The following is a 24,127-nucleotide window of genomic DNA, read 5'->3' on the forward strand; positions in this document are numbered from 1 at the left end:
TTGTAATTTATGCATTTTTAAATGTTCGAGTGCTACTTACCCTCTGATTACAAACAGCCATATATGATATCAAACGTTTTGATCAATATCACTAGTCTGTTTTTGATTGGTTGGAAGATATTGCTTTTTAGCAATAATCCCTCCAATGTACTTATTTATTTTCTGTACATGAAGATTAAATCAAAATAAAATAAAATAATATCGGGACATTCTATAGGTCGTCGGGACAATACTGTCAATAAAGCTGACATGTATCGAGGAGAATGGCAACTCAATTTTTATTATAGCTACAAAATCTTCTGGGAAAATCATGGTTTATATTTTCTTTTCTCTTCAAAATGGTTCTTTAATTTTATATATTTAAAAAATACACGTAAATAGTCAGCAATATCTGAAATTTAATTCCGATTCAAATAACCTTACGTGTATCACTGAAATATCAGTCCTTTTTTACTCGCACCACACCTGAATGCAACTACTTTTGAATTTTGATAGTACTTAAAGCCTGTGGGTATATTTCTGTGACACTACATGACTTTTGTGGAATTATATTATTATGGATATTTTAGAATGCAAACCATATATTAAGTGATTTCTATTTTCTCTTCGTATTTTGTTAAAACATTGTATTATTTACAAAAATAAAAAATTTTGCTAGGCGCTTTTTGTAGATCGCCCTCTTTTTGCTAGGTATTTGCAAGCGTAACTTAGGTCTCATGCTCGAAGTTTTACTATTATACGTTACTCCGATGTCACTTTATACACTCCGACGCTAAAAGGTTATTTTGCAACAGGTAGGTACTTACTTTACCTGCTGCATAACAACAACACGCACTTACCCATTTTAAATCTTTAAATATACAAGTACCTACTCACACAATAATATTATATTCGGTGAAACAATATACCCCGCATATATATTTAGAGCACTTCTCTTTGGTTCCTTAGCGCCCTCGTATGAAGTTTTTAGGGTGCCCTCCAAATGTCAAAATTTCTTCCGATTTTATACCGATATCTAAAAAAATGTTTTCGACTCTCAAAATTTTAGTGGTAAACAAAGAGATTTTTACTTGGCTCCCTTTTTTCTGGCGCCCGTGGCACTCCGACCCTCCAAAGGCATTATTATCTTATTCAAATATATAGATAATGTACTTAAAATAATAATAATACTAATTTATATGGCGCCATTTTCATCAAAAAATATTTAGGTGACATGGAGTCTCTTCGTAATTTTTTGACAGGACTGCCTTCGAGGAATGTTTACCCTTTTTTCTTTATGGATATATTTGAGTAACGATAAATGTTTTATTCGAATGATTATTTGATTATTTAATCAGACAAGTGTATAGGTACATTTGGTGTTCTATCTGCACCTTTGAGAAGCGGTTACTTCAAATTTTCCGCCTGTTGGCTGTCATCATGTTTTTTTCTGTGCGTAGACGTGTTTTACTATGAAAACCTGATCTGAATTCAAATAAAATAATGAAAAATAATATTAAACTTATCAAATGTAGGTTTTATGAGTTTTAAATCGGAGAAATGTCTTTTCTTTTTCCTCGGCTGGCGTAGAATGATACGTATAGCGACATCTTTGAACATTTTACCGACACTGTAGAAATAGCATTCCAATGAATTCAACAAGATGTCAGCGATCAATATAAAATAATGTCACTAAATATTTTAGCTCCTGAGGAGAAGTAAGCCCCGAATTAACAAATAGTTCATTTTTATTATACGAACATTAAAAAAATATTAATCCATACTATAAAAGTAAATACCGCATTGTAAACCCGCAGATAAAATTGGGTGCATTGAGGTGAAGTTGAAAGTGCGTGTATTTTATCGGTACGGAAGTGAAAACCTACCCACGTTTTTGTAAATATATTTTTAATACAATTTTAAATAAAGTAAGCATAACATCATTTTAAAATCGATGTTGTTGATTTTTTAATGCGGACGAAACTTCTTATTGGTTTTATTTTTTTAATTTATTTTACGTGATTTACTAAAATACTTTGTCCGACATAATTTACGCAGGTGTTAGTTTGTGTCAACGTTGACAAATACAATATGGCGGTTGTCAACAAATACTCGAGAGACTTGTCAACAGAGTAAATGACATTTTGATAAAAGTGAATTAATTTTAACCGTGTACCCTCAAAACAATCAGGATAAATGTTCTTCTAAGTGCCAAACGCGAGAAGTACCGCAACTGCGATGTCGGATAGGTGCGTACACCGTCTGTCGGACGCTCTTTGTATAAACAAAATAATTACGCATATTTTAATTATTTGAACTTTTCCCCACCTCGGTTTGCTGTAATTCACAGCTGAACATTTGGCTGTATTTTGGTATTCTAGTTTACGGTTATCACATGTTATTGTTGTTATCAGAAGCTGGCGTAGTTACGCAATGTGCATAATAAGATATTGAGATCATATGTTTTCTATTTTGGCTGCCGTAATGGACTGAATTACTTAATTATTTTAATTAATTGACATGCTACTTCATCCCGGCTCTTATATATATATATATTTCAGGGAATAGTTTTTCATCATATAATTGTAATTAAATAACGTATTACAATTTAAAGTATTTTATTTACAGTTTTCTGTTGTTTTTGTTTTATCAAATTTTATGACAGTGATAAAAGTAATCGTGACTTCATTTTCCGATACAAAAAAATGTTGTAATATAAGTTATGTATAGTACCTAGAATACAATCATATTGGGGCACCTAGGTAGTTTAATTACTTTAAAGGTGTCACTTGACATGGAACATGTATCGTTCTTTCCTTATTATATGAAAAAAGAATCCTCTGGGTTGGAAGAAGAGACATGAGGGGTTGATGCTCTCAGGTGGCATTCTAAGGACATGTCCCAACCATGTCCACCTTCTCCTCTTCAGGACTTCCAGTATGAGGGGCTGTTGGGTTCTTCTCCTCACATCGTCATTCCTGACAAAGTCATACTTTTGACATAGATTTGTTCTGCTTACTGCAAGGGTTTTCGAAAATACCCGCGTGCTGAGAACTCTTTATAACTCCTTGGTGCGAAGTAGACTCGAGAGTGGCTCGATGATTTGGGGGCCACACGAGCTTAAGTACTCTCTTATGGTAGAGAAAGTCCAAAAGAAGTTTTTGAGGTATCTCTACATGAGAGAGTACGGCTATTATCCTTGGCTCTACCCGACCCAGTTTCTCCAGGGTATGCTTGGCTACAATAGTTTTGAGACTAGAAGGAATGTGTATTTGATTACGCATTTTTATCAATTGTTGCGCGGTATGATCGATAATCCTGAAATTATCCAGAGCATTGGTCTGTATGTTCCCGATAGTTACCTAAGACAGCGTCGGCATAGATTGTTTCATATTCCTATACACAGGACCAACCTGCTGATGGTTATGCCCGTAGGAAGAGCTACCGCTATGTTGAACAATATCACATTGGATATTGATCTGTTCCATGTGTCCGAAGGAGTTTTCCGAAGCGAGATTCTTCTACACATTTAACAAGAGTCTTCTTGCGTAATTTTTAATTTGTTTTTTTAATGTATACGCCTTAAATGTTTGTTTGTAATGTATATATTAATTATTGAATAAATTGAATTAAATTGAATTGAATTGAAATACCACTTTACACCCAGTATTCGCCTCAGGCACCTATTTGCAAAACATTGCAGTATCTTGCTCTGAGTTTTGATGAGGTGCCACGACTCACACCCGTACAAAATTAATAGCGTTAACGAATATAAAAAATAAAAAATCATAGATGTTTCATCTCAAGTTGAGACAATATTGATATATCATCCGTAAGGTGAATAACCTTTGTTCTTCCCAAGAAAGAACACTATTGAACTAAAGAATAATTTCCACTATTCATTTTGGGACATGGGATTATGGTTAACAAGACTGAAACACAAATAAGAAAACACAGGGAAAAATTTAAAATATAAAACAGGTACAGTAAATAGGCATATAAAAAAAACATAAGGCAAGAAGCATGTTTAAAGGAAACTAATGAGAAAATATAACTAATCACTAACACAAATATCTCACACGTAAAATACATGTGGAATACTCATCAAGAATAGTATATACGTAACTTATGTATGTAATATGTTTAAATATGGTTTACCACTTCGTTCTTCCCAAGAAAGAACACTTTCCATTCCTCGCCATAACACATTATTCTTCAGTAATTCCTTCTCTGTCCAAGCGGCCAGACTATGGAATGAATTACCTCTCCGCGTAAACAAATGCACCTTCTCCAATAACTTTTAAGAAATGCTTGAGACATTACTATCTATCATTAGAATCCTAACTGTCCATCAAAATTCCTCCCTTAGTTTTTCCCTCTACCTTCTTCCCTAAACTCCCCTTTTCCTTTGCCTTATTATCATCAATTTGTTATTTATGTTTTTTTTAATGTTCAAGTACTATCTACCCTCTGATTGCAAACAGCTATATATGGTATCAATCATTTTGACCAATATCACTAGTTTGTTTTTGTTTGGTTGCAACTTATTGCTTTTTAGCAATGACTTATTTCTTTCTGTACACGAAGTTCAAATAAATAACCCAATGTCCGATAGAATAAAATAATAATAAATTGTTTTCGTTCATCCGGTTTCAGGGTGGATAAGAAGAAGGATGACGGCCCGCAGGAAGAGAGTCCTGTGGAGTCTGCCGAGGGGACTCCGGAGACCGAGGAACATGTAGAAAAGGGAGAGGAGGCTGCTGAAACTCCTAACTCCGGGGGGTGGTGGGGCTCGTGGATATCGGCAGCCAAGGACAAGGTCTGCAATGGTTTCAAGTCACCACCCTTCACCCTTACATTGAAAGTTTCCCACAACATTTCCGGATTAAAATAGGCAGGACAGGCGCTGTGTCGTAGTTGGGTAGACACTCGACTGGGAAACTTTCATCGCGGGTTCGATTCCCGCAAATTGCAAAATGAATTCCAGAAGGATTTATTTTCAGTTGTTCTGGGTGTTTGTGATGTATTTTTCACATTTACCTTCCCTATCCTTACTATCCTACCTGCAGACAAGCATCTAAAATAGACGCTTTGCAGGTTATTCCTAAAAAAATAAAGAAGCAGACTTCCTGTCTCATACTTGCAGAGAATTCTTTTACCAATTTTATTTATTGATTCGGCAGTCTCTCTGTGACAATATCTAATATCTATCAATTTTTCATTTAAGAATTACTTGGTAAATACCTCGATTTTTTTTAAATCTATTGTGACACGTGTTTCTGAAATATTTGCCGAAACAATCATAATATACAGGGCTTTTTTTTTTAAACAAAAAAGGTCCCAGTACTCACTTAATGTTAAGCTTTTTACTAAAAAAATAGTTTATTACTTACTTACTTATAACCCTTATCCGCACCCAATGGTGCATAGGGCACTGCATCAAATTGACACAATGTTATCTTGATCATTACTTACATGAAGGCAAGGTGATCACTCTTGCACAATACCATATTTTTGACGAATTATATAAAATATATATTGTAATTACGTAGGAGCTAACATTGTTTCGTCTAATTGGTTTAGAAAATTTAGAAAAAAAAAATTATCCATGATAAAAGGTGCCGGAACGCCGTTCCAGCACTTTGCATGAAAAAAAGTCCTTATAATATTCATTTATTTATTTTCAGTCGGTAGAGGTGCTAGGCATGGTAAAGAAAGATCTGGATGAGCTGAGTACAGCCGTGAAGAGTGAAGCTTCTCACGTCATCAACACCACATCGTCGGCCATCGGGAAGACCCTGAGGGTAGGACAATAATCCAACTTAGTCCTAGCTATGAATTACTGCAATATCCGCAGGTTTATGTATCCTCAGATGATATTTTTTCGTATTCTAACTTGGTGGTATTGATTTGCCCGACCCGAATATATTAATGCATTGGTTTTTTTTCACTAACCCGAGCAGTGTTCGGGTAGTCTAGTTTCGAGTTGTTTCGTGATAATTTCCTGCACTGACGAATTTTCTCACCAAAATTCGACTGTTGAGTGGTTAATAAAGTAAACTCACTTGCATGGAGGAATAAGTATCCACTGCAAATAAAAAATATATATAAATATATATTTTTTTATTGTGTCTTCTTCTTTCCATGTTCGCTCCCTAGGTGGAGCATATGGCCAACACGAGTCGTCTCCAAGTCACTCTGTCACGCCCCATCTCCTCGGCTTCCTCCCAGGTCAGTCCGGCGTCTCGAAGTTCCGCTGAGTATAGTCGGTGAATGGTCGTCAGCAGCCTTCCGGGGCGCCGGAATCCTCGGGGTTGGAAGAAGAGACATGAGGGGTTGATGCTCTCAGGTGGCATTCTAAGGACATGTCCCAACCATGTCCACCTTCTTCTCTTCAGGACTTCCAGTATGAGGGGAAATACATATAATAATAATTTTTATTGTATACATTTATTTAAATCACAATTTTTACATATTTGGAATTTTTTTTTTGCAGAGACCCCACCCCACCTTGTGTGTCTTGTCGGTTTATTTAGTCGGAGTTATTTTTCAATACATTTTTTTATTGTTTTTAACGATTTTAACCTAATACGTATACACACAAAAAAAGAGAAAAATTAAGAATATAAACATTTTACAATTTTCATAACATTAACTCTTGATAATTTACCCATTCATTTATTTTGCCTTTGGTCCATATTTTATTTTGACCTCTAACATCCGTCGGCAACAAATTAAAAATGTTCGGAACGATATATTCATTGAAGTATTGATGTAAATTGAAAGTAATGTATTTTTTACTATTTTTTTTAGCTGGATGAGCCTGAATCTACAGCCAACACGATGAAGAAAAGTTTTAGTACATTTATGGGTATGTTTTATTTGATCAAATGTAATTTTGCGTCTGCTTTTGTAGTGTAGTGGTAAGCTCGTTTGGCTAACGTGTTGAAGGTCCCGGAATCATTTCCCAGGGGTCAAAATAAATACACAAGAACCTCTCATAACCAGCAAAACGGGTTGTGTAAAAAATGATCCCTTGACGAGGGATGTTTCACATAATGAGTGGAGGCAGTAGCAGAGCGATAATTTGATGGTGTAATAAGAGAAATGCTGAAAGCATGGGAAACGTATATTGAGAAGCATTACCCTTTTAAGGAGGTCACTACGGGTTCTACAAATTTATTAGATGATAATGTTGTGTCATATTTTCAGTACATTTAAAGATATCGCTCACTCCTTTCAACAACGTCATATATCAAAAATAGTCAATTTTCAGTTGTGCATGTTTTTGGAATGCCCAGAAAATGTATTATATCCCAGCAAAAGCGGCATATTTTTAACTTAATATTTACCCGCTACAGGACAGAAAGTGTTGTTTTTACTTTTTGAAGAAAAGGTATTGTTTAATTATTTTTTTAAAAATACTAAATATTTTTCAAATGGAGAAAAAATATTCAGGTTTTACTTAAAAAGATCTGTTGCACAGTAAAAAGTTCAATAAGTGGCTTTATATTAATTTTTAAACTTTTAAAACGATCTCCTGAAAAATCATGTTTTTTTTAATAATGACGCTGTTGAAAGGAGTGAGCGATATATTTTTAAAAAACATTGGTGAATGTCACACGTGTGTAAAGTGATCACTTAAACCAGCTTATGAAGGTCGTCAGCCCCGTAAACGCCCAGACTTCCGTATTCTTCTTCATCTTTGATGAGATGTCAAAAAATAATTCGAAAAATACTCCTTTAACTTGTTAACCGGGCAGGACGCATAAATACGTCCAACGCAAACAATATCGGGTACGGGAAGGACATATGAATTTGTCCTTGAAATATATGTTTATTATATTATATATATGGACGTATATTTTTCCAACAACAAAGGTATTAGTCATCCATACATGTCTCGACATGAATTTAAGACACGGAGTGAATCAGTATTCGCGCCCCTTACAAGTTGCGGTTAACAGGTTTATTGGAGATAATCCAGATTTGTGAGCAAGTATTTGGACACGCTCAAAATGTTGTATTTAAATTTGTATTCCAGATCAAGTAAACACAGTATTGAACCCGTCTCCGGATGATGATGACACTGAAGTCTACATCATCACGGATGGAGAACCAGTTCCTCTGACGCCGCTCCAGGTAGGGAAACCACTTCATCATGTCAAAACGGCATATCCTGCTTATTTCAGAAGCCAATTTTCATCAGCCTACAGTTGATCTGATGACGGAATAATTATTCCGAAACTGGTAGTCGTGATGTAGAGTTCTTAAATGGTATTACACAAAGAACGATGAATGTGCGATAAAACGATGTATGATAGATGTTCTACTAGTGAAATAAAGAAGGAATGCAAAGCTGAGACAAGCAATATCGATAAAATTAAGAAAAGTGTGTTGAGATGGTTTGGAAATGTGCCTACCCCAGCGGAGAAGCGGCGTGATGGTTAGTTAGTTAGCAAATAACTGCAATATCTGGCGTAGCGACACAACCGCCGTAAAAGACGACCTGCGCGCTACTGGCGGAGAAAAGACGTTGTAAAGACAACATGCGGGTACACTTACAAAGGACGCCACAAGCGCACACACAGAAAAAATTGTGTATTGGTGATTTAATTCCTGATTTTTTCACAAATTATTTATTTCCGTCGCTGAAAATCAATAACTTTGTATTATAATACTTTCATGTAATAAATAATTATATTACGGAGGAATACAAAAATTCTGGGCCGGTATCTATTATATTTTAAATTGATATTCTCATTTGAAAAGTTAAGTTGTAGTAGATATATATAACTGGGAGGGGAAGGTTAACAATAAAATACAACATAGTAGACCCAAAAAATTGGTGTTTGATTTAACAATCAATACATAAATTAGTATTTGTATCCATGCGTTGTGCGTGTGTGTGCGCATATAAAATATAATATATCTCCTTCTGCGCAGAAGGAGGTGCTGGCGCTGCAGCGGCTGGACGCGACGTACCTGGTGGCCCCCGAGGGCGAGGCGCTGGGCCGCCTGCAGGCCTGGCGCTGCGTGCACGCGCCCCCCGCGGCCCCCGCCCTGCAGCGCCTGCTGCGCGCCTGCCCCGTGCTGCGGGAGAAGCTCGCGCGCCTCGTGCCGGCCGCGCTCTCCGCCGAGGACTTCTGGGAGAGGTAGGCACTTGCGCTTATTACTTATATCGCAAATTAACACATTGTAGTCGGGCGCTTCGAACAATAGACTCTAGTCTATAGCGGACGTTTTTCGCGATTAGCACAAAAATATATCACTTTCACAATTTCTAAACCAAATAATATTTTCGATTGAAATTTTCAAAGAAATCATATATGATATTTGATCATCAAAAATAAATTATAATCATAATTTTTAATTAAGTATTCCGTATTTCACAATTTTAGTTTTCACTTCTTAGGACATTATCAAACACTTGAGTGTTTGATAATGTCCTAAGAAGACGAAACGCGTCACGTATACATAAATACACATAAATAAATGTAGAATTCAATCCAACAAACCTTGTTTTATTTTGGATATATTACCCAACAATTCAATATGGAATTCTACCAAGTCTGCAGTTACAATAAATATGATAGTCTTGTGATTTTTCATATTGATTCATTAGCCAATAAAACAACATCATGAGAAATCCCTATAGTGTCTTTTGTCTCTCGTTCCAGGTACCTGTTCAGGAAGGCGCTGCTGGAGGACCGGCTGAGCAACCTGCACAGCGCGCTGGCCTACCAGCCCACGGACGCGGTGGTGAGCAGCGTGCTGGAGCCGCTGAGCGGGGCCGCCTCGCCCACGCCCGCCGGCACGCCGCCCTCGCCCTCGGACAGCGTGCGCTCCAACTGCGGCTCCTCCCCGCACCTGGCGGAGGCCAACGATGCCGGCTCGCAGTGGGACAATGGTAATAATAATAATTATTATCTTGGATGATTGATATAGTGCTATTTTCGTAAAACACTACCTCAAGGGCGCTTATACAGATTGGTAGTGTAAAGGCAAAGGGGTATACCTGCAAAAAATTACATATTCTAAGTTTGTTCCACAAAATGTCTAAAATAGTGTATTCCACAATCTGGCAAAAGGATATAGCTGTAGTTGCAATACTTATTTAGTTTTATTAAGATATGTCCGATTTTTTGTCCGCCTCCGTAGTGTAATGGTCAGCACGCTCGGCTACCGTTCTGGAGGTCCTGGGTTCGATTCCCAGGGGGGGTAAAATAAATATAAGTGATTTTTTCACTGTAATATTTATTTAATATTACCCTGGACTGGTACCTGAAGCGGAGGGCTGATCACCTTTCCTTCATGGGTATACGATCAAGATAACACTGTATTTATATGAAGCAGTGCCCTATGCACCATTTGGTGCGGATAAGGGTTTTTTTTATTATTATTATTTAAGATATGTACATATACCAAAACAACAAAATATTTAATTTTACAAGTTTGTTTTTGCTCTCCTGTAAAATTTGGTCTGAGACAGATAAACCCCTTTGCCTTTACACTACCGAGATATGGATTATGATATAAAAATGAAAAAAAAATAAAAATCATCAGCTGAGTCTGAAGGGGGAAAGTGGAGTCGCCGTATTATGGCGCCTTCTTCTCGGTCTTCTTGGGCTGGAGCATCTCCAAGATGTAAGGCAGGACACCTCCCGTATGGTAGGGACCTCTCTTCCACAATTCATGCACCTCCGCTTTTGCAGCAACGCGCTAGTAAACGTCGGTTTTACGATTGATTATACTTAGACTTCTTCTTGTCGTTAATTACATAAGTTATCAATCTATTCAATCGGATTCTATTAAATGTGCGTCATCTTCTTTTTCTGTTTACTGTTAAATTATTTAACAGGATTTTTAAGATATAAAATTTATAAATTATTGGAAATTTTATCCACGAAGGCAATTTACATACATGCGCGTATTATGTATGTATTTAACTAACCAACGCGCAAAATTAGTCCTACTCTGTTGGGTTTTGACTAGAAGATAATCATAAAAAAAAAATTAACATCATAATTTTCCAAAACAGCTCAATATCACATATTGGACTTTAAATACAACACATATAGATTTTTTTTATTCACACCTACACCACTTTGATTACACGTTTACATCGTTTCCTTAGTTTACATCATTACTTTCTTTAAAAATTATACTACCTCAATAACAAGTTGTCAGTTTATCCTTCACATGGCAAGAAGTTTGTGTTGCATTGATGAGTCCGAGTGCTGCTCGGGCAAATCCTATTCCAACTGGGTGGTATTAATTTGCCCGACCCAAATATATTCATGTATTTGTTTCCATGGTGATCATTTTCTGCACCGACCAATTTTCTCGCCAAAATTCGACTGTTAAGTGGTTAGTTTATACTGCTTCAGATACAACTTCTGAAAAATGGCCAACTGTCAGTCACCCTTCTAGCTGCCAACAGTCAATATGTCATTGCTCACACTCGAACCTGTTCCAGAAGACTTCGCGATGGACGTAGAACTGTCGGAAGAGCAGCAGATAAAACTGCTGGAAGAGTACGAGGAAGAAATTCGCACCGCCAAGCAGACCGCGACCGCGCCGGCCAAGCAGGCGGTCGCCCCGTCGCCCGCCAAGTCGGCATCCAGCCCCCAACTCTGTCAGACGAAATCCCCGAAGAAAACTCAATCGCAGTCCAAAATAACCCCCCTGAAAAAGACCCCCGATTCGAAATCGAAAAGCTCCGATACGGTCGCGAGCGTGCAAAAAACCATGGCGAAGAAACTGACGCAGGGACAGAAAAAGCCCGCGCAGAAGGGCTCCAAGCCCTCGGACATCCAGAGCAAGCTGGTCGAGGACCACTTTGTGGACGAAGACCCGAAGAAGGGGAAGGCCAAGAGCCTCTCCGAAGAGCTCGCAGACAAGTCGGCGGTTGCGGACAGCGCCAGTAGCAACTCGGACGAGAGTTGGGAGAAGGAATTCGAATTTGAGGACGGTAAAGAAATTTGACTCGAGAAAATCGTTTCTTAATTGAATTACTGTTTTTTTGTTTTGTTTTTTTTTTGTTTAATTTGACTGTGTCCATAATTGTAACGAAGACCAGTTTTGATGTGTAGTATTCGATAAGTCGCAACTTAACCTGTGAACCGGGCGGTCCGCTGTCCAATTACGCAACTTGTAACGGGCGCGAATACTGATTCACTCCGTGTTTTAAATTCATGTCGAGACATGTATGGATGACTAATACCTTTGTTGTTGGAAAAATATACGTCCATATATATAATATAATAAACATATATTTCAAGGACGTATTCATATGTCCTACCCGTACCCGATATTGTTTACGTTTGACATATTTATGCGTCCCGCCCGGTTGACAGGTTAATTTTCTCTAAATCCAACATTTTTTGTGTGTCCAAATACTATTTCAAAAGTCTGGGTTTTCATAAATATGATGGAAGTTTTTTTTTTATCTATGATGCACGGCAATGTTTTGTATGTAATTTTGACATGCATATATTTGTGCGTTACAAAAACATAATGTTCCTGTATTTGGCACATTTTTTCCCTTACCTTCAAGTTTATATTTAAAAAATATGTAACATCCAATTTCTTATTATGTTTGCTTTGGTAGGTGTCACTTTATTACAAAATATCATCAAATACTTTCTAAATTAAAAATATAGCTTAAAATAATTCTTTCAATGTGATCTAATGTCTACAACATTTTGAGTGTGTCCAAATACTTGTTCACAAATCTGGATTATCTCCAATTATAGGAATTATTTTATTTATTTTATTTTTTGACATCTCAACAGAGATAAACCTCACATACAAATGAAAAAGTTTCTGCTCAATAAAAAAGCTTCTTTCATCTCTCCATAGATGTCTTCAGTGATTGAAGCACTGTTTCGAATTTGAACTAATATGTAATATATAGAAGTTCCAAGAATTTGAGTAGTGTGATTGTCAATCATGGGTAGAATTGGTGAATGTTACATGTGTGTAAAAAGTGATAACGTAAATAAGCCTGTGACGGTCGTAAGCCCCGTAACTGCCCAGACTTCTATATTCTTCTTCGTCTATTTTGAGATGTCAAGAAATAATGATTGAATGTCGCCCGCGTTAAATTTCATTTCCTTAACAAACTTCGCCATCATAGCAAATGCGTTATATCAACAAGCTTTTACTGCAATTGGTAACACTACCATGGACTAGCCATAGAGTTCTCCGTTACTTATGGACACAATCAAATACAGCAAACTATATATTCTTAAGATGAATAGAATAATGTTGTTAAATTTGATAAGAAATTTAATTTGCAGGTTTTAAATTGCAAAACTTTGCATTTTTTTACTTGAGAAATGTACTAAAATTATTTCGAAATAGTATTGCGTTTGTTCCAATTTTCTAGCAATTCAAAAATGCTTGAATTATGAATCAAAAAAATAAAACAAGATGTCAAAATTAATGTCCATTTTGACTTGTTGTTTTATTATTGTGTTATTGTGATGTCTAAATTAGTGAAATTTTTGGTGTTTATTTGATATTTTTATTGAAAATAGCATTTGATATATTGATTTACCCAAATTTATCAATTCATTTCTTTTATCGTTTATCTGTCACTAACTAACTGTCAATAATGGGTAGAATTGGTGAATGTTACACGTGTGTGAAGTGATCACTTAAACCAGCCTATATGACGGTCGTCAGCCCAGTAAATGCCCAGACTTCCATATTCTTCTTCATCTTTGATGAGATGTCAAAAAAAATAACTAAGCATCATGCTGCTCCGCAGGGGTAGGCAGAGGGAATAGATTGTCACACCACTCTTGTCTTTGCAAAATTCTTCACCTTTTCCGCATTCATGCATCTCCCTATACATACGCGTCGATTATTCTGACTCCTGAACTGACTGCTTTCAATTATTTAAAATACTTGATTATGCTTAGTTTTCTTAATTGTTGATAGTGCATATCTCAGCCATGCATTTTTTCCTTATTTCACCATTCAAACATCTGTTTTACATTGTTTTGCCACATATTCGTCTGAGATATCGCATTTCGACTGCATTCAGTACACTCCCAACCTTCTTTTTCCAACTCCATGCTTCGCTTCCATACATTAGGTTGGTACCCCAGGACTGGCAGTACATAACTGCAAAATTAACTATCTAGCCTTACAAAATATACCAGTTTGCGAAATGATAAGGATTTATGAGCCAGTGCCTTCCGTACTATGTAAATATACAAGACATGGCCTAAGTTCGACATCATATTGCATCAAGTATTATCATTGGACCTTCTCTATCTTCATCTCCGTGTTATTCCTCATTACTGAGGGTTGTGACCCTTGTGGAAGCAATGACTATTCTCCAGTTATCCCTTGACTGCGCTGCACCTAGCGCCCCAACCACCGAGGTGCCTGCTGCTGCCTTAACTCCATCGGTCCGTCAGGTGGGGATTTTCCTCTCCCTCTCTTCTCCTCCAGGCTACCAATCACAACCAGTCGTTCCAGGCTATCCTCGTTGTCACGCACAACGTGTCCATAGAACTGAATCTGTCTTGTACAGACACTGACCAGAGTCAAGCCATCCAAGTGTAGTTCCTGGCGAATGGACTCGTTGGTGCGTCTAGCTGTCCGTGGGATTCGGAGCATGCGCCTCCAATACCACATTTCAAAAGCGTCAATTTTTCTTCTTTTCTGATGTTTTTATGGTCCATGTTTCAGCAGCATAGAGAAAAATGGAGTGGACCAAGCTCCTGACAAGCTCTATCTTCTATTCACTTGCACCAAATGGTGCATAGGGCACTGCATTAAATAATGCGTCATTGTCATTACTTTATTTTATTTATTGTTTCAGCATTTACTTTGTAGTAAGACATGTTGAAATTTTTAAAGAAAACACTTGTTTTTTTACCATTTTAGTTTATTTTATGACAACTAGTTTCGGAAGCTATGCTTCCATCTTCAGGTCTAAATGTAAACTGTTTACATTTAGACCTGAAGATGGAAGCTTAACTTCCGAAACTAGTTTTCATAAAATAAACTCAAGTAATAACAAAACAAGTGTTTTCTTTAATAATGTCATTACTTTTTGTGAACTATCGAGCGTTAGCATTTTGTTTTTATCTTAAAGATGTATTTTGTAATTGTATATTTGTATTAAGATTAATAAAGGGAAAGATGGGTTAGTTATTGATCCCTTGAGCTGATTGGTTAGTCATTGATTTTTGACTATCATATTAATAATATTAACATCATTTAACATTTAATATATAAAAGAAGACATTCATATTTGACTCCCTTGTGAAAAATGAACATTTTTTAGTATTCATAGGCTTTTGGAAAACTTGAAACAGATTCTACGAAATAAAGAGGTTCCGACCTGTTTAAAAAGAAAAGTTTATGAATCCTGCATACTGCCAATGAGCGCATATGCACTAGAGACTATGGCTCTGACAAAGAGAAATGCAGAAGTGCACACAGCGATCCGTGGAAAGATCCATGCTTGGTATAGCCTGAGGGATTAAATTAAATATGAATAATTTATTTACAGTAAGTAAATACGTAAGTAAATAAATTATCTGGTCAAATTATAGCTTGAATAATAAAAATTAAATATGATATTTTCTGGCGTTTCTCATGTGTGTGATTATAATCCAGGATTCGGACTTCACATACTGATACAAGAGTTTCTGCTCAATAAAAAAGCTTCTTTTCATCTCACCAATAGATGTCTCTAGTGAAGTTCTAGTGAATCAATGACAATGTTTCTGAATTGGTTCATACATGTAGAACTTCCAAGAATTTGAGTAATGTGGTTGTCAATAATGGGTAGAATTGGTGAATGTTACACGCGTGTAAAGTGATCACTTAAACCAGCGTATGACGGTCGTCAGCCCCGTAAATGCCCAGACTTCCATATTCTTCGTCATTTTTGATGAGATGTCAAAAAATAATATAATTATGAATATACCAGGAAAAAAACCAAAGTAGAGACATCATGGATCGCGTGGCAAAACTCAAATGGCAGCGGGCAGGACATATAGCGAGATAAGACCCCACAAGATGGACCCCAAGAATTCTATGATGGAGACCTTGGGAGAGCAAAAGAGGTGTCAGAAGACCCCAAAAGAGATGGTCTGACGATATAGTCGCTGTGGGGGGTAGAAACTGGCTGCAAGCAGCAACCGACCGGAGTAAATGTAAAAAAGGGGAAGAGGCCTATATCCAGCAGTGGGCTCGTAAAGAAGAAGAATTCATACAATATTTTTTTTTCAAGTATTAATATTTTTTTAACTAACTTAATTTTTAGTTATCCACCATGTATTAGAGGGTGTTTTTGTCACCAAAATCGGATGTGTCCATCAAGTCTTCGGCTTTTAACACCACGGTGGATCAATTTAATTTAAAAATAATTGACTGCTGGCTGATAACACTAGAAATTCAATTTCAATTTTTCAATTTATTTATTTCAATAAATAAATACATTACAAACTATGAAAAAATTCAATCATATACATCAAAATAAAAATATATGCAAGAACTATTGCTAAAGGTGTAGAAGAATCCCGCTTTGGAAAACTCCTTCAGACACATGGAACAGATCAATATCCAATGTGATATTGTTCAACATAGCGGTAGCTCTTCCTACAGGCATAACCATCGGCAGGTTGGTCCTGTGTATAGGAATGTGAAACAATCTATGCCGACGCTGTCTTAGGTAACTATCGGGAACATACAGACCAATGTCCTGGCTAATTTCAGGATTATCGATCATAAATTAATGTTTGCCATTAAATGTCATCTGGTTGAGGTTATGTTTCCGCGGTGGGTGATGACTTTCCGCCCCTCCGAACACCACATCTAAGGACAAGCCTCCTCGGAAGTCAACAAGAGAGCCAATCTGTAGAAGCTCTCCCTTATTTGGTAGCCTTGGCATCTACGTGTTGAAAAAAAATCTCCCACACCACTCCAGTTCCTTAGCGGTGTACAATTTACGGAACGAGTGAGGGTACGCAACCCCGAGTGCCGTAGTGATTGCTGCTCTTCCCATTTCACCCGCATTTTTCCTCAAGGGACTCGTACAAATTAGCTGTGTACACATTACACAATCTGTTATGAGTACGGTTATGCAACCCTGAGTGCCTTAGACATTGCTTCTATTCTCCGACCCTCTCACCCCTTTCCTTCCCTATGTATATATATACACGTAATGTCCTTGACTTGCGTCATCTTCATCCCACTACCAAGCTAACGCTGCATGGATCCGCTGTGATGCCCTAAGGGCTGTCCGGATGCGGATGAGTCCAGAATGGAGGGGAATTTTAGACATTATCATAATCTTTATATTTATAGTATACATAAAAATATATTTAAGATAATTGAGTGAAACTTTTTTTGCATTTTCTCTTTTATTCTGTTAATTAATATTACCTTTTAGATAATTTGTTTTTTCTTCGTAATAGGGTCTTTTCACACATATTAAAAAAGAAATCAATTTACTCAAAAAAATGTATTTTTAAATATACCATAACACACTATTAGTGGTACCTATATTTAAAAATAATACTATGCTAAATGAATTTCCCAAATGCATGTAAAATACAGATATTTCAAATTACCTACAAATTTTGCGCACTACAAAATCCGTGACTTAGCAACTGTTGTTTATTCCGTGCAATTGTACATACCATAAATTTTGTTGGAGGACTTTAGTCCGCCTCCGTGGTGTAATGGTTAGCGTGTTTAGCTACCCTGCTGGAGGTGCCGGGTTCGATTCCCAGAGGGGGTGAAAATAAATTAGTGAATTTACTGACACTCTGATATTTATTTAATATTACCCTATACTTTTACCTGAAGCGCAGGAGTGATCGCCTTGCCTTCATGTAAGTAACAATCAAGATAATTCTGCGCCAATACAATACAGTGCCCTATGCACCATTGGGTACGGATAAGGGTTAGAAGTAATTTTCTTATTTTTTTAAACGGAAAATTTTTAGTGAAAACATGTTTTTTAAGTAATGTCATTAGAAAATGCTTTAAATATTTAAAATGTAAAGTGCGTAAAGACCCTATTGTTATTTTAAGAACAATTGTTATGAACATTGGTTTGTTATATTATATAAATAAATTTACGTTTAAATTGATATCTTATGTATTTAATGAAAAAATAAAACTATGTATATTTGTATTTTATTTAAAGTCACATTTTATTATTAACTTTTATTACTTAAAACAAAAACTATTCACTACTTTCATAATTGAATCTATACATACATGATTTAATATGCAAATATAATTTTTGTATAAGAAAATTCATATTTTTTTCTTTTACTCTCCCCAAATTAGGTGTAAACCCTCCATTAGGTGCAATAGCTCGTACTTGTCTCCTCTCAGCACATGCCCCAGATAGGACACCTCCCGGACCTCGATATCAGTCAGCAACTGTCTCCTGCTCTTGCTCTTTGAACCACATTTGCGTTGCTGACTATATATTATTAATTGATTTGGAATTATACAGCTTGTACATAAAAAAAATGCGGACTGTCGAAAGCTTTTTCGTAGTCTACAAAAGCTTTTTCGCAGTCTACAAAAAAAAATATGGTTGGGACATGTCCTCAGAATGCCACCTGAGAGCATCAACCCCTCGTGTCTCTTCTTCCAACCCCGAGGATTCCGGCGCCCCGAAAAGCCGCTGACGACCATTCACCGACTATACTCAGCGGAACTTCGAGACGCCGGACTGACCTGGGAGGAAGCCAAGGAGATGGCGCGTGACAGAGTGGCTTGGAGACGTCTCGTGTTGGCCATATGCTCCACCTAGGGAGCGAACATGGAAAGAAGAAGACATAAAAAATATGAAAAAATAATTAGATTGACAATGATAAAAGCCAATTAAATAATTTCACATATACGTTATGAATACTGTTTTATTTTTGTATTTTAGAAGCGAAAAAGAGTAGAGAAGCCACACCCACGTGTGTGTGAGAGATTGGTCCATTGGCACTGCCAATTTCTAAGAAAAAATGTGTAATTCATTCCATTTTCTTAAATCCACTTTGAATCTGTAAAATAAAACAAAACTGAAATTATTCTTTAGAGAAAATATGCATATAATTTTTCCACCTGTTTTATAATTCTTCAAAATTAGTAATGTAGTGTTTAACGCATCTGCCAACCATACTGGAGGTCCCGGGTTCGATTCCCAGAGGGGTACAAATAAATATGAGCTATTTTTCATTCTTATATTGATTCAATATCATCCCAGACTAGTACAGTGGAACCTCTCATAGCATAATTTGTTACAGAATCTTACTTGTTAAGCAAAACATTGTTTTATATTATTTTTTGACATCTCATCAAAGAAGAATATGGAAGTCTGGGCATTTACGGGGCTGACGACCGTCATAGGCTGGTTTAAGTAATCACTTTACACACGTGTAACATTCACCAATTCTACCCATTATTGACAACCACACTACTCAAATTCTTGGAAGTTCTATATATATATATATATATATATATATATATATATATATATATATATATATATATATACATATACATATACATATACATATACATATACATATACATATACATATACATATACATATACATATACATATACATATACATATACATATACATATACATATACATATACATATACATATACATATACATATACATATACATATACATATACATATACATATACATATACATATACATATACATATATATATATATATATATATATATATATATATATATATATATATATATATATATATATATATATTTGAACCAATTTTGAAACATTGTTTTTGAATCACTAGAACTTCACTAGAGACATCTATTGGCGAGATGAAAAACAACATTTTTTGTTTTGACTGGTGCGGAAGTCCTGGCTCGCAAGTGAATGTGAAAAAGGGACTTGCCCTTTCTCTGTAACTCGTTATGCGTTAAGGGAGCAACTTTTTGAAATTTTTTATGCAAATTACTTATTATAAGAGGTGCTCATTATAAGAGGTTCCACTGTACTTAAAACGAACGACTAGTCACCTTCCTTTGCGTAATAAATCATCAATATAACACTGCATTGTTGGGATGCAGTGCCCTATGCACCATTGACCCTCTTGGTAATCAAACCCGGGACCTCCAGCACGGTAGCCTAGCATGCTAACCACTACACTATGGAGGCGGACAATAGATATTAGTGACTTTTCACTCTAATATTAATCAAATATTATCATGGACTCGTACTTGAAGCGCACGACTGATCACCTTCTTTTGCGTAATCAATAATCAATATGACACTGCATGGATGGGACGCAGTGCCCTACGCACCGTTGGGTGGTGAATGCAAGCGATCATCTTCTCATGGCCGCCACCTGCTCCTCGATCTCGTCCAAGAGCTGTGCCGACTTGACCATGTTTTCATTTTGGAAGCCGAGATGGATCACGATCAGTTCCATCTTCTTCAGGTTGGCCTCCGTGTTGTCCATACAGTGTTCTACTTGCGCAAATTCCCTGGACGATCGTATCAGCAGCTAAAAATGATAAAGCAACATTTAAAAATGCAACGCCGAGATGAGAATTATTCATATACAACATTTTGAGTGTGTCCAAATACTTGTTCACAAAATCTGGATTATCTCCAATTACAGGAGTTATTTTCATATTATTTTTTGACATCTCATCAAAGATGAAGAAGAATATGGAAGTCTAGGCATTTACGGGGCTGACGACCGTCATAGGCTGGTTTAAGTGATTATTTTCATATAATTTTTTTGACATCTAATAGATGTCAAAAAAATAATATGAAAATAACTCCTGTAATTGGAGATACTCCAGATTTTGTGAACAAGTATTTGGACACACTCAAAATGTTGTATATAAGCATTATTCATAAATTTACAAAAATTGTCCGCCTCCGTGGTGTAATGGTCAGCGTGTTTAGCTACCGTGCTGGAGGTCCCGGGTTCGATTCCCAGGGGGGGTGAAAATAAATATAAATGATTTTACACTGTAATATTTATTTCATATTACCCTGGGCTGGTTCCTGAAGCGTAAGAGTGATCACCTTGCCTTCATGTAAGTAGAGATCAAAATAACACTGCGTCAATTCGATGCAGTGCCCTTGCACCATTGGGTGCGGATAAGGGTTATGCGATGGTTTGGACATATGGAAGGAATGAGTGAGGAAAGAACGATAAAACAAATTTACGAGGCGAATGTAATTAGAAAAAGGAGCAGAGGAAGACCGAGAAAAACTTGGCTTGATCAGGTTTGCCAAATACTTGAAAGTGGTCAGGTTAGGAGTTGAAATAATCGGCGGGTATGTATGAGGAAATGCATGAACGTGGAAGAGGTGAAGAATGTTTGCAAAGACAGAGTGGTGTGGCGTTCTATTCTCTCTGCCTACCCCTGCGGGGAAGCGGTGTGATGGTTAGTTAGTTAGTTTTTTTTCAAATCTAAATTATATTGTAAGTTTTAACACACCTTAACAATTTATACGTAATTTTATTTGAATAAACGTTAAAAAAAATATCAAAAAATTTGAGTTTTCTTTCGGTCTGGAATGCATTATTGTATTTTTCATTTATTTGTTTGTTACGAGTGTTTCGCATAACGAGTAAGATTCTGGAACGAATTAAACTCGTTATGAGAGGTTCCACTGTAAATTAATAAACATATCGCTCACTCCTTTCAAGAACGTCATAAATCAAAAAACTTGATTTTTCAGGAGAACGTTTTTAAAGTTTAAAAATAAAACACAATGTATTAAAAATAAATATCACGCCACTTATTGAACTTTTTATTGCGCAACAGATCTTTTTAAGTAAAACCTGGAGGTTTTTTCTCCATTTGAAAAATATTTGATATATTTAAAAAAAGAATTAAACAATACCTTTTCTTCAAAATGCAAAAACATCATTTTCTGCCCTGTAGCGGGTAAATATTAAGTTTAAAATATGCCGCTTTTGCTGGGATATAGTACATTTTCTGGGCATTCCGAAAACATACACAACTCAAAATTGTCAATTTCTGATTTATGACGTTCTTGAAAGGAGTGAGCGATATGTTATAAACACAGTTATATTCCGCTATATTTATAAGTAAATGTGTTTTCTGTATTGAGTTAGCCACCCTGACATTTTGTGAATATTTAAACTGTGTTTTCTGAGTAAACGGCAGCTCAAACCCCACACAGTGTATATATTTGGTAATTTTTCATAATATTCTTTATATCTGTTTACAAAATTTTTCCTTTTTTAGGATTTATTTTTGTTGAAAAAATCACAGCCAGCTGGGTACGGCCATATTAATACTTTGAAAGGGGTAAAAAAATCATATCTTGATTTTCCAATTTTTACAGTACCTGCTTGACTAAGGTGAGAAGAAATAAAACATGAATAGATTTGGCATATAATTTGTAAACTCCATTTTAATCTACATATCAAATATTAAAATCAAACACAGATTTTTAGAGTACCCGCAGGGGTAGGCACAGAGAATAGAATGCCACACCATTCTGTCTTTGCAAACATTCCTCGCCTCTTCCACGTTCATGCATCTCCTCATACATACCCGCCGATTGTTACGATTCCTAACCTGACCGCTTTCAAGTATTTGGCATACCTGATCGTAGCAAGTTTTTCTCGGTCTTCCTCTGCTCCTTTTTCCAATTACATTCGCCTCATAAATTTGTTTTACCGTCTTTCCTCACTCATTCGTTCTACATGTCCAAACCATCTCAACACACCTTTGCATTCCTTCCTTATTTCACTATTCGTGATAATTGTTTCGCCTTGTTATGGTATTTGCATTTACATTAGTTTTAAAATGCCATAGCAAGGCGAAACTATTATCACAAATCTTATTTGATGTGTTTTTAATAAAATAAAAATTAGTAGACTGTAAAAGTAAAAAAAAAGACTGAGATCTTGTTGCTGATATAACAAGTCCAACGTACCTCGTTTGTTTTTGATCCTCGTTGAATTTGTCTCGTGAGGGAAGCGATATTATTCACGTTGACTTGCACCCTTTCTGCTAAACGAATTTTGGAATCTGCGAATAAACTTCTCGCGCTGCTTGAAGATGCTGATGCCATTATTCAGTGGCCAGACTCAGTGGTACAGTCTGAATAAATATAAAAATTTAACGTAGTTATTACAATTTTCAATTCTAACTTTGACAGCAAAGACCAAATTTGACAGCGATCAGCAATTAAAAATATTTTAACCATAGATTTTTGACAATTAGACTGCGTTTTGCTACTTTTAGCGATCTACAGGCGATCATAGTAGAGTGATGTTAAGTTGCTGGCGTCGTGGAAACTGAAATATTTCCAGTTTTCAAATAAAAAAATCTTCTTCTTCTTCTTCTTCTTCATCTTGTTGTAGGCCTTGTAGCCTGTTTTTAAGATTAATAAAAAATACACATCATGAATAAAAACTGTGTATTCATTGTCACCTTATTTTTGTGAAGTGAAAAAAAGTTTAATAATTTTCATTTCAGTCTGAACTCTCGAGCTTTCAAACAGTTTATAATAAAAATACGTAATTGATATGGCTTATCTGAAACAATACTATCCACGTACTTAACTTTGGGACTATTCTATGAAGCAAATATAAAATTCTAGATGGGGTGCGAAGGCGGTGCTATCATCGTACCACGTATCGTATAAAACTAACTAATTAACTAACTAACCATCACGCTGCTTCCCCGCAGGGGTAGGCAAAGAGAATCAAATGCCACACCACTCTGTCTTTGCAAACATTCTTCGCCTCTTCTACATTCATGCATCTCCTCATTACCCACCCGACAATTAATACGACTCCGCATCACCCGACAATTATTACGACTCCGTATCGTACAATCAGAACTAAATTTTTCCTCACACACGGTGTTACATCTGATAACGGTGATCACTCGAGCGAAAGTTTTTATCTCGAATTGTAAATTATACAATCTCGTATTTGAAACCGATTTTTTAATGGTTATCGTTGAGTGATCATTGTTCAGCGTTCTTAATTCAGTTTTGGAGTAAGATTGCTCACCACTCGCACGTTTCCCCCCTACATTTCGAAAAATTCCTCCAAGGACTTAACTCACCTTCCATCTGAACTACGATTACCTGAAAAAGGTTAAAATT

At 36.2% G+C, this 24,127-nt stretch overlaps 2 protein-coding genes across 3 annotated transcripts; one reads left to right on the forward strand and one right to left on the reverse strand.

The window, feature by feature from the left end:
- The first annotated feature begins 2,047 nt into the window (after positions 1–2,047).
- Positions 2,048–12,621, forward strand: LOC148302912 (uncharacterized). 2 transcript variants are annotated; one of them, XM_088270853.1, is made up of 8 exons: positions 2,048–2,228; positions 4,636–4,798; positions 5,667–5,783; positions 6,793–6,850; positions 8,024–8,121; positions 8,926–9,134; positions 9,660–9,889; positions 11,459–12,621. In XM_088270853.1, exons 1-8 carry the CDS (start codon positions 2,218–2,220, stop codon positions 11,965–11,967), a joined length of 1,395 nt encoding a protein of 464 aa, XP_088126979.1. In that variant the 5' UTR covers positions 2,048–2,217; the 3' UTR covers positions 11,968–12,621. The 2 variants fall into 2 exon arrangements, with proteins under 2 accessions (XP_088126979.1, XP_088126980.1); XM_088270854.1 differs by having other exon boundaries at positions 11,462–12,621.
- A 5,519-nt stretch (positions 12,622–18,140) lies between these two features.
- Positions 18,141–23,233, reverse strand: LOC148302913 (BLOC-1-related complex subunit 7-like). The gene is made up of 3 exons (XM_088270855.1): positions 22,946–23,233; positions 20,317–20,519; positions 18,141–19,028 (listed from the first exon to the last, which is right to left on the reverse strand). Exons 1-2 carry the CDS (start codon positions 23,081–23,083, stop codon positions 20,340–20,342), a joined length of 318 nt encoding a protein of 105 aa, XP_088126981.1. The 5' UTR covers positions 23,084–23,233; the 3' UTR covers positions 18,141–19,028; positions 20,317–20,339.
- Between the last annotated feature and the right edge of the window lie 894 nt (positions 23,234–24,127).

The sequence above is a fragment of the Brachycentrus maculatus genome, unplaced genomic scaffold, assembly GCF_059751285.1.
Source record: "Brachycentrus maculatus isolate JH-2025_06_01 unplaced genomic scaffold, ASM5975128v1 h1tg000397l, whole genome shotgun sequence".
NCBI classification, from domain to species: domain Eukaryota; kingdom Metazoa; phylum Arthropoda; class Insecta; order Trichoptera; family Brachycentridae; genus Brachycentrus; species Brachycentrus maculatus.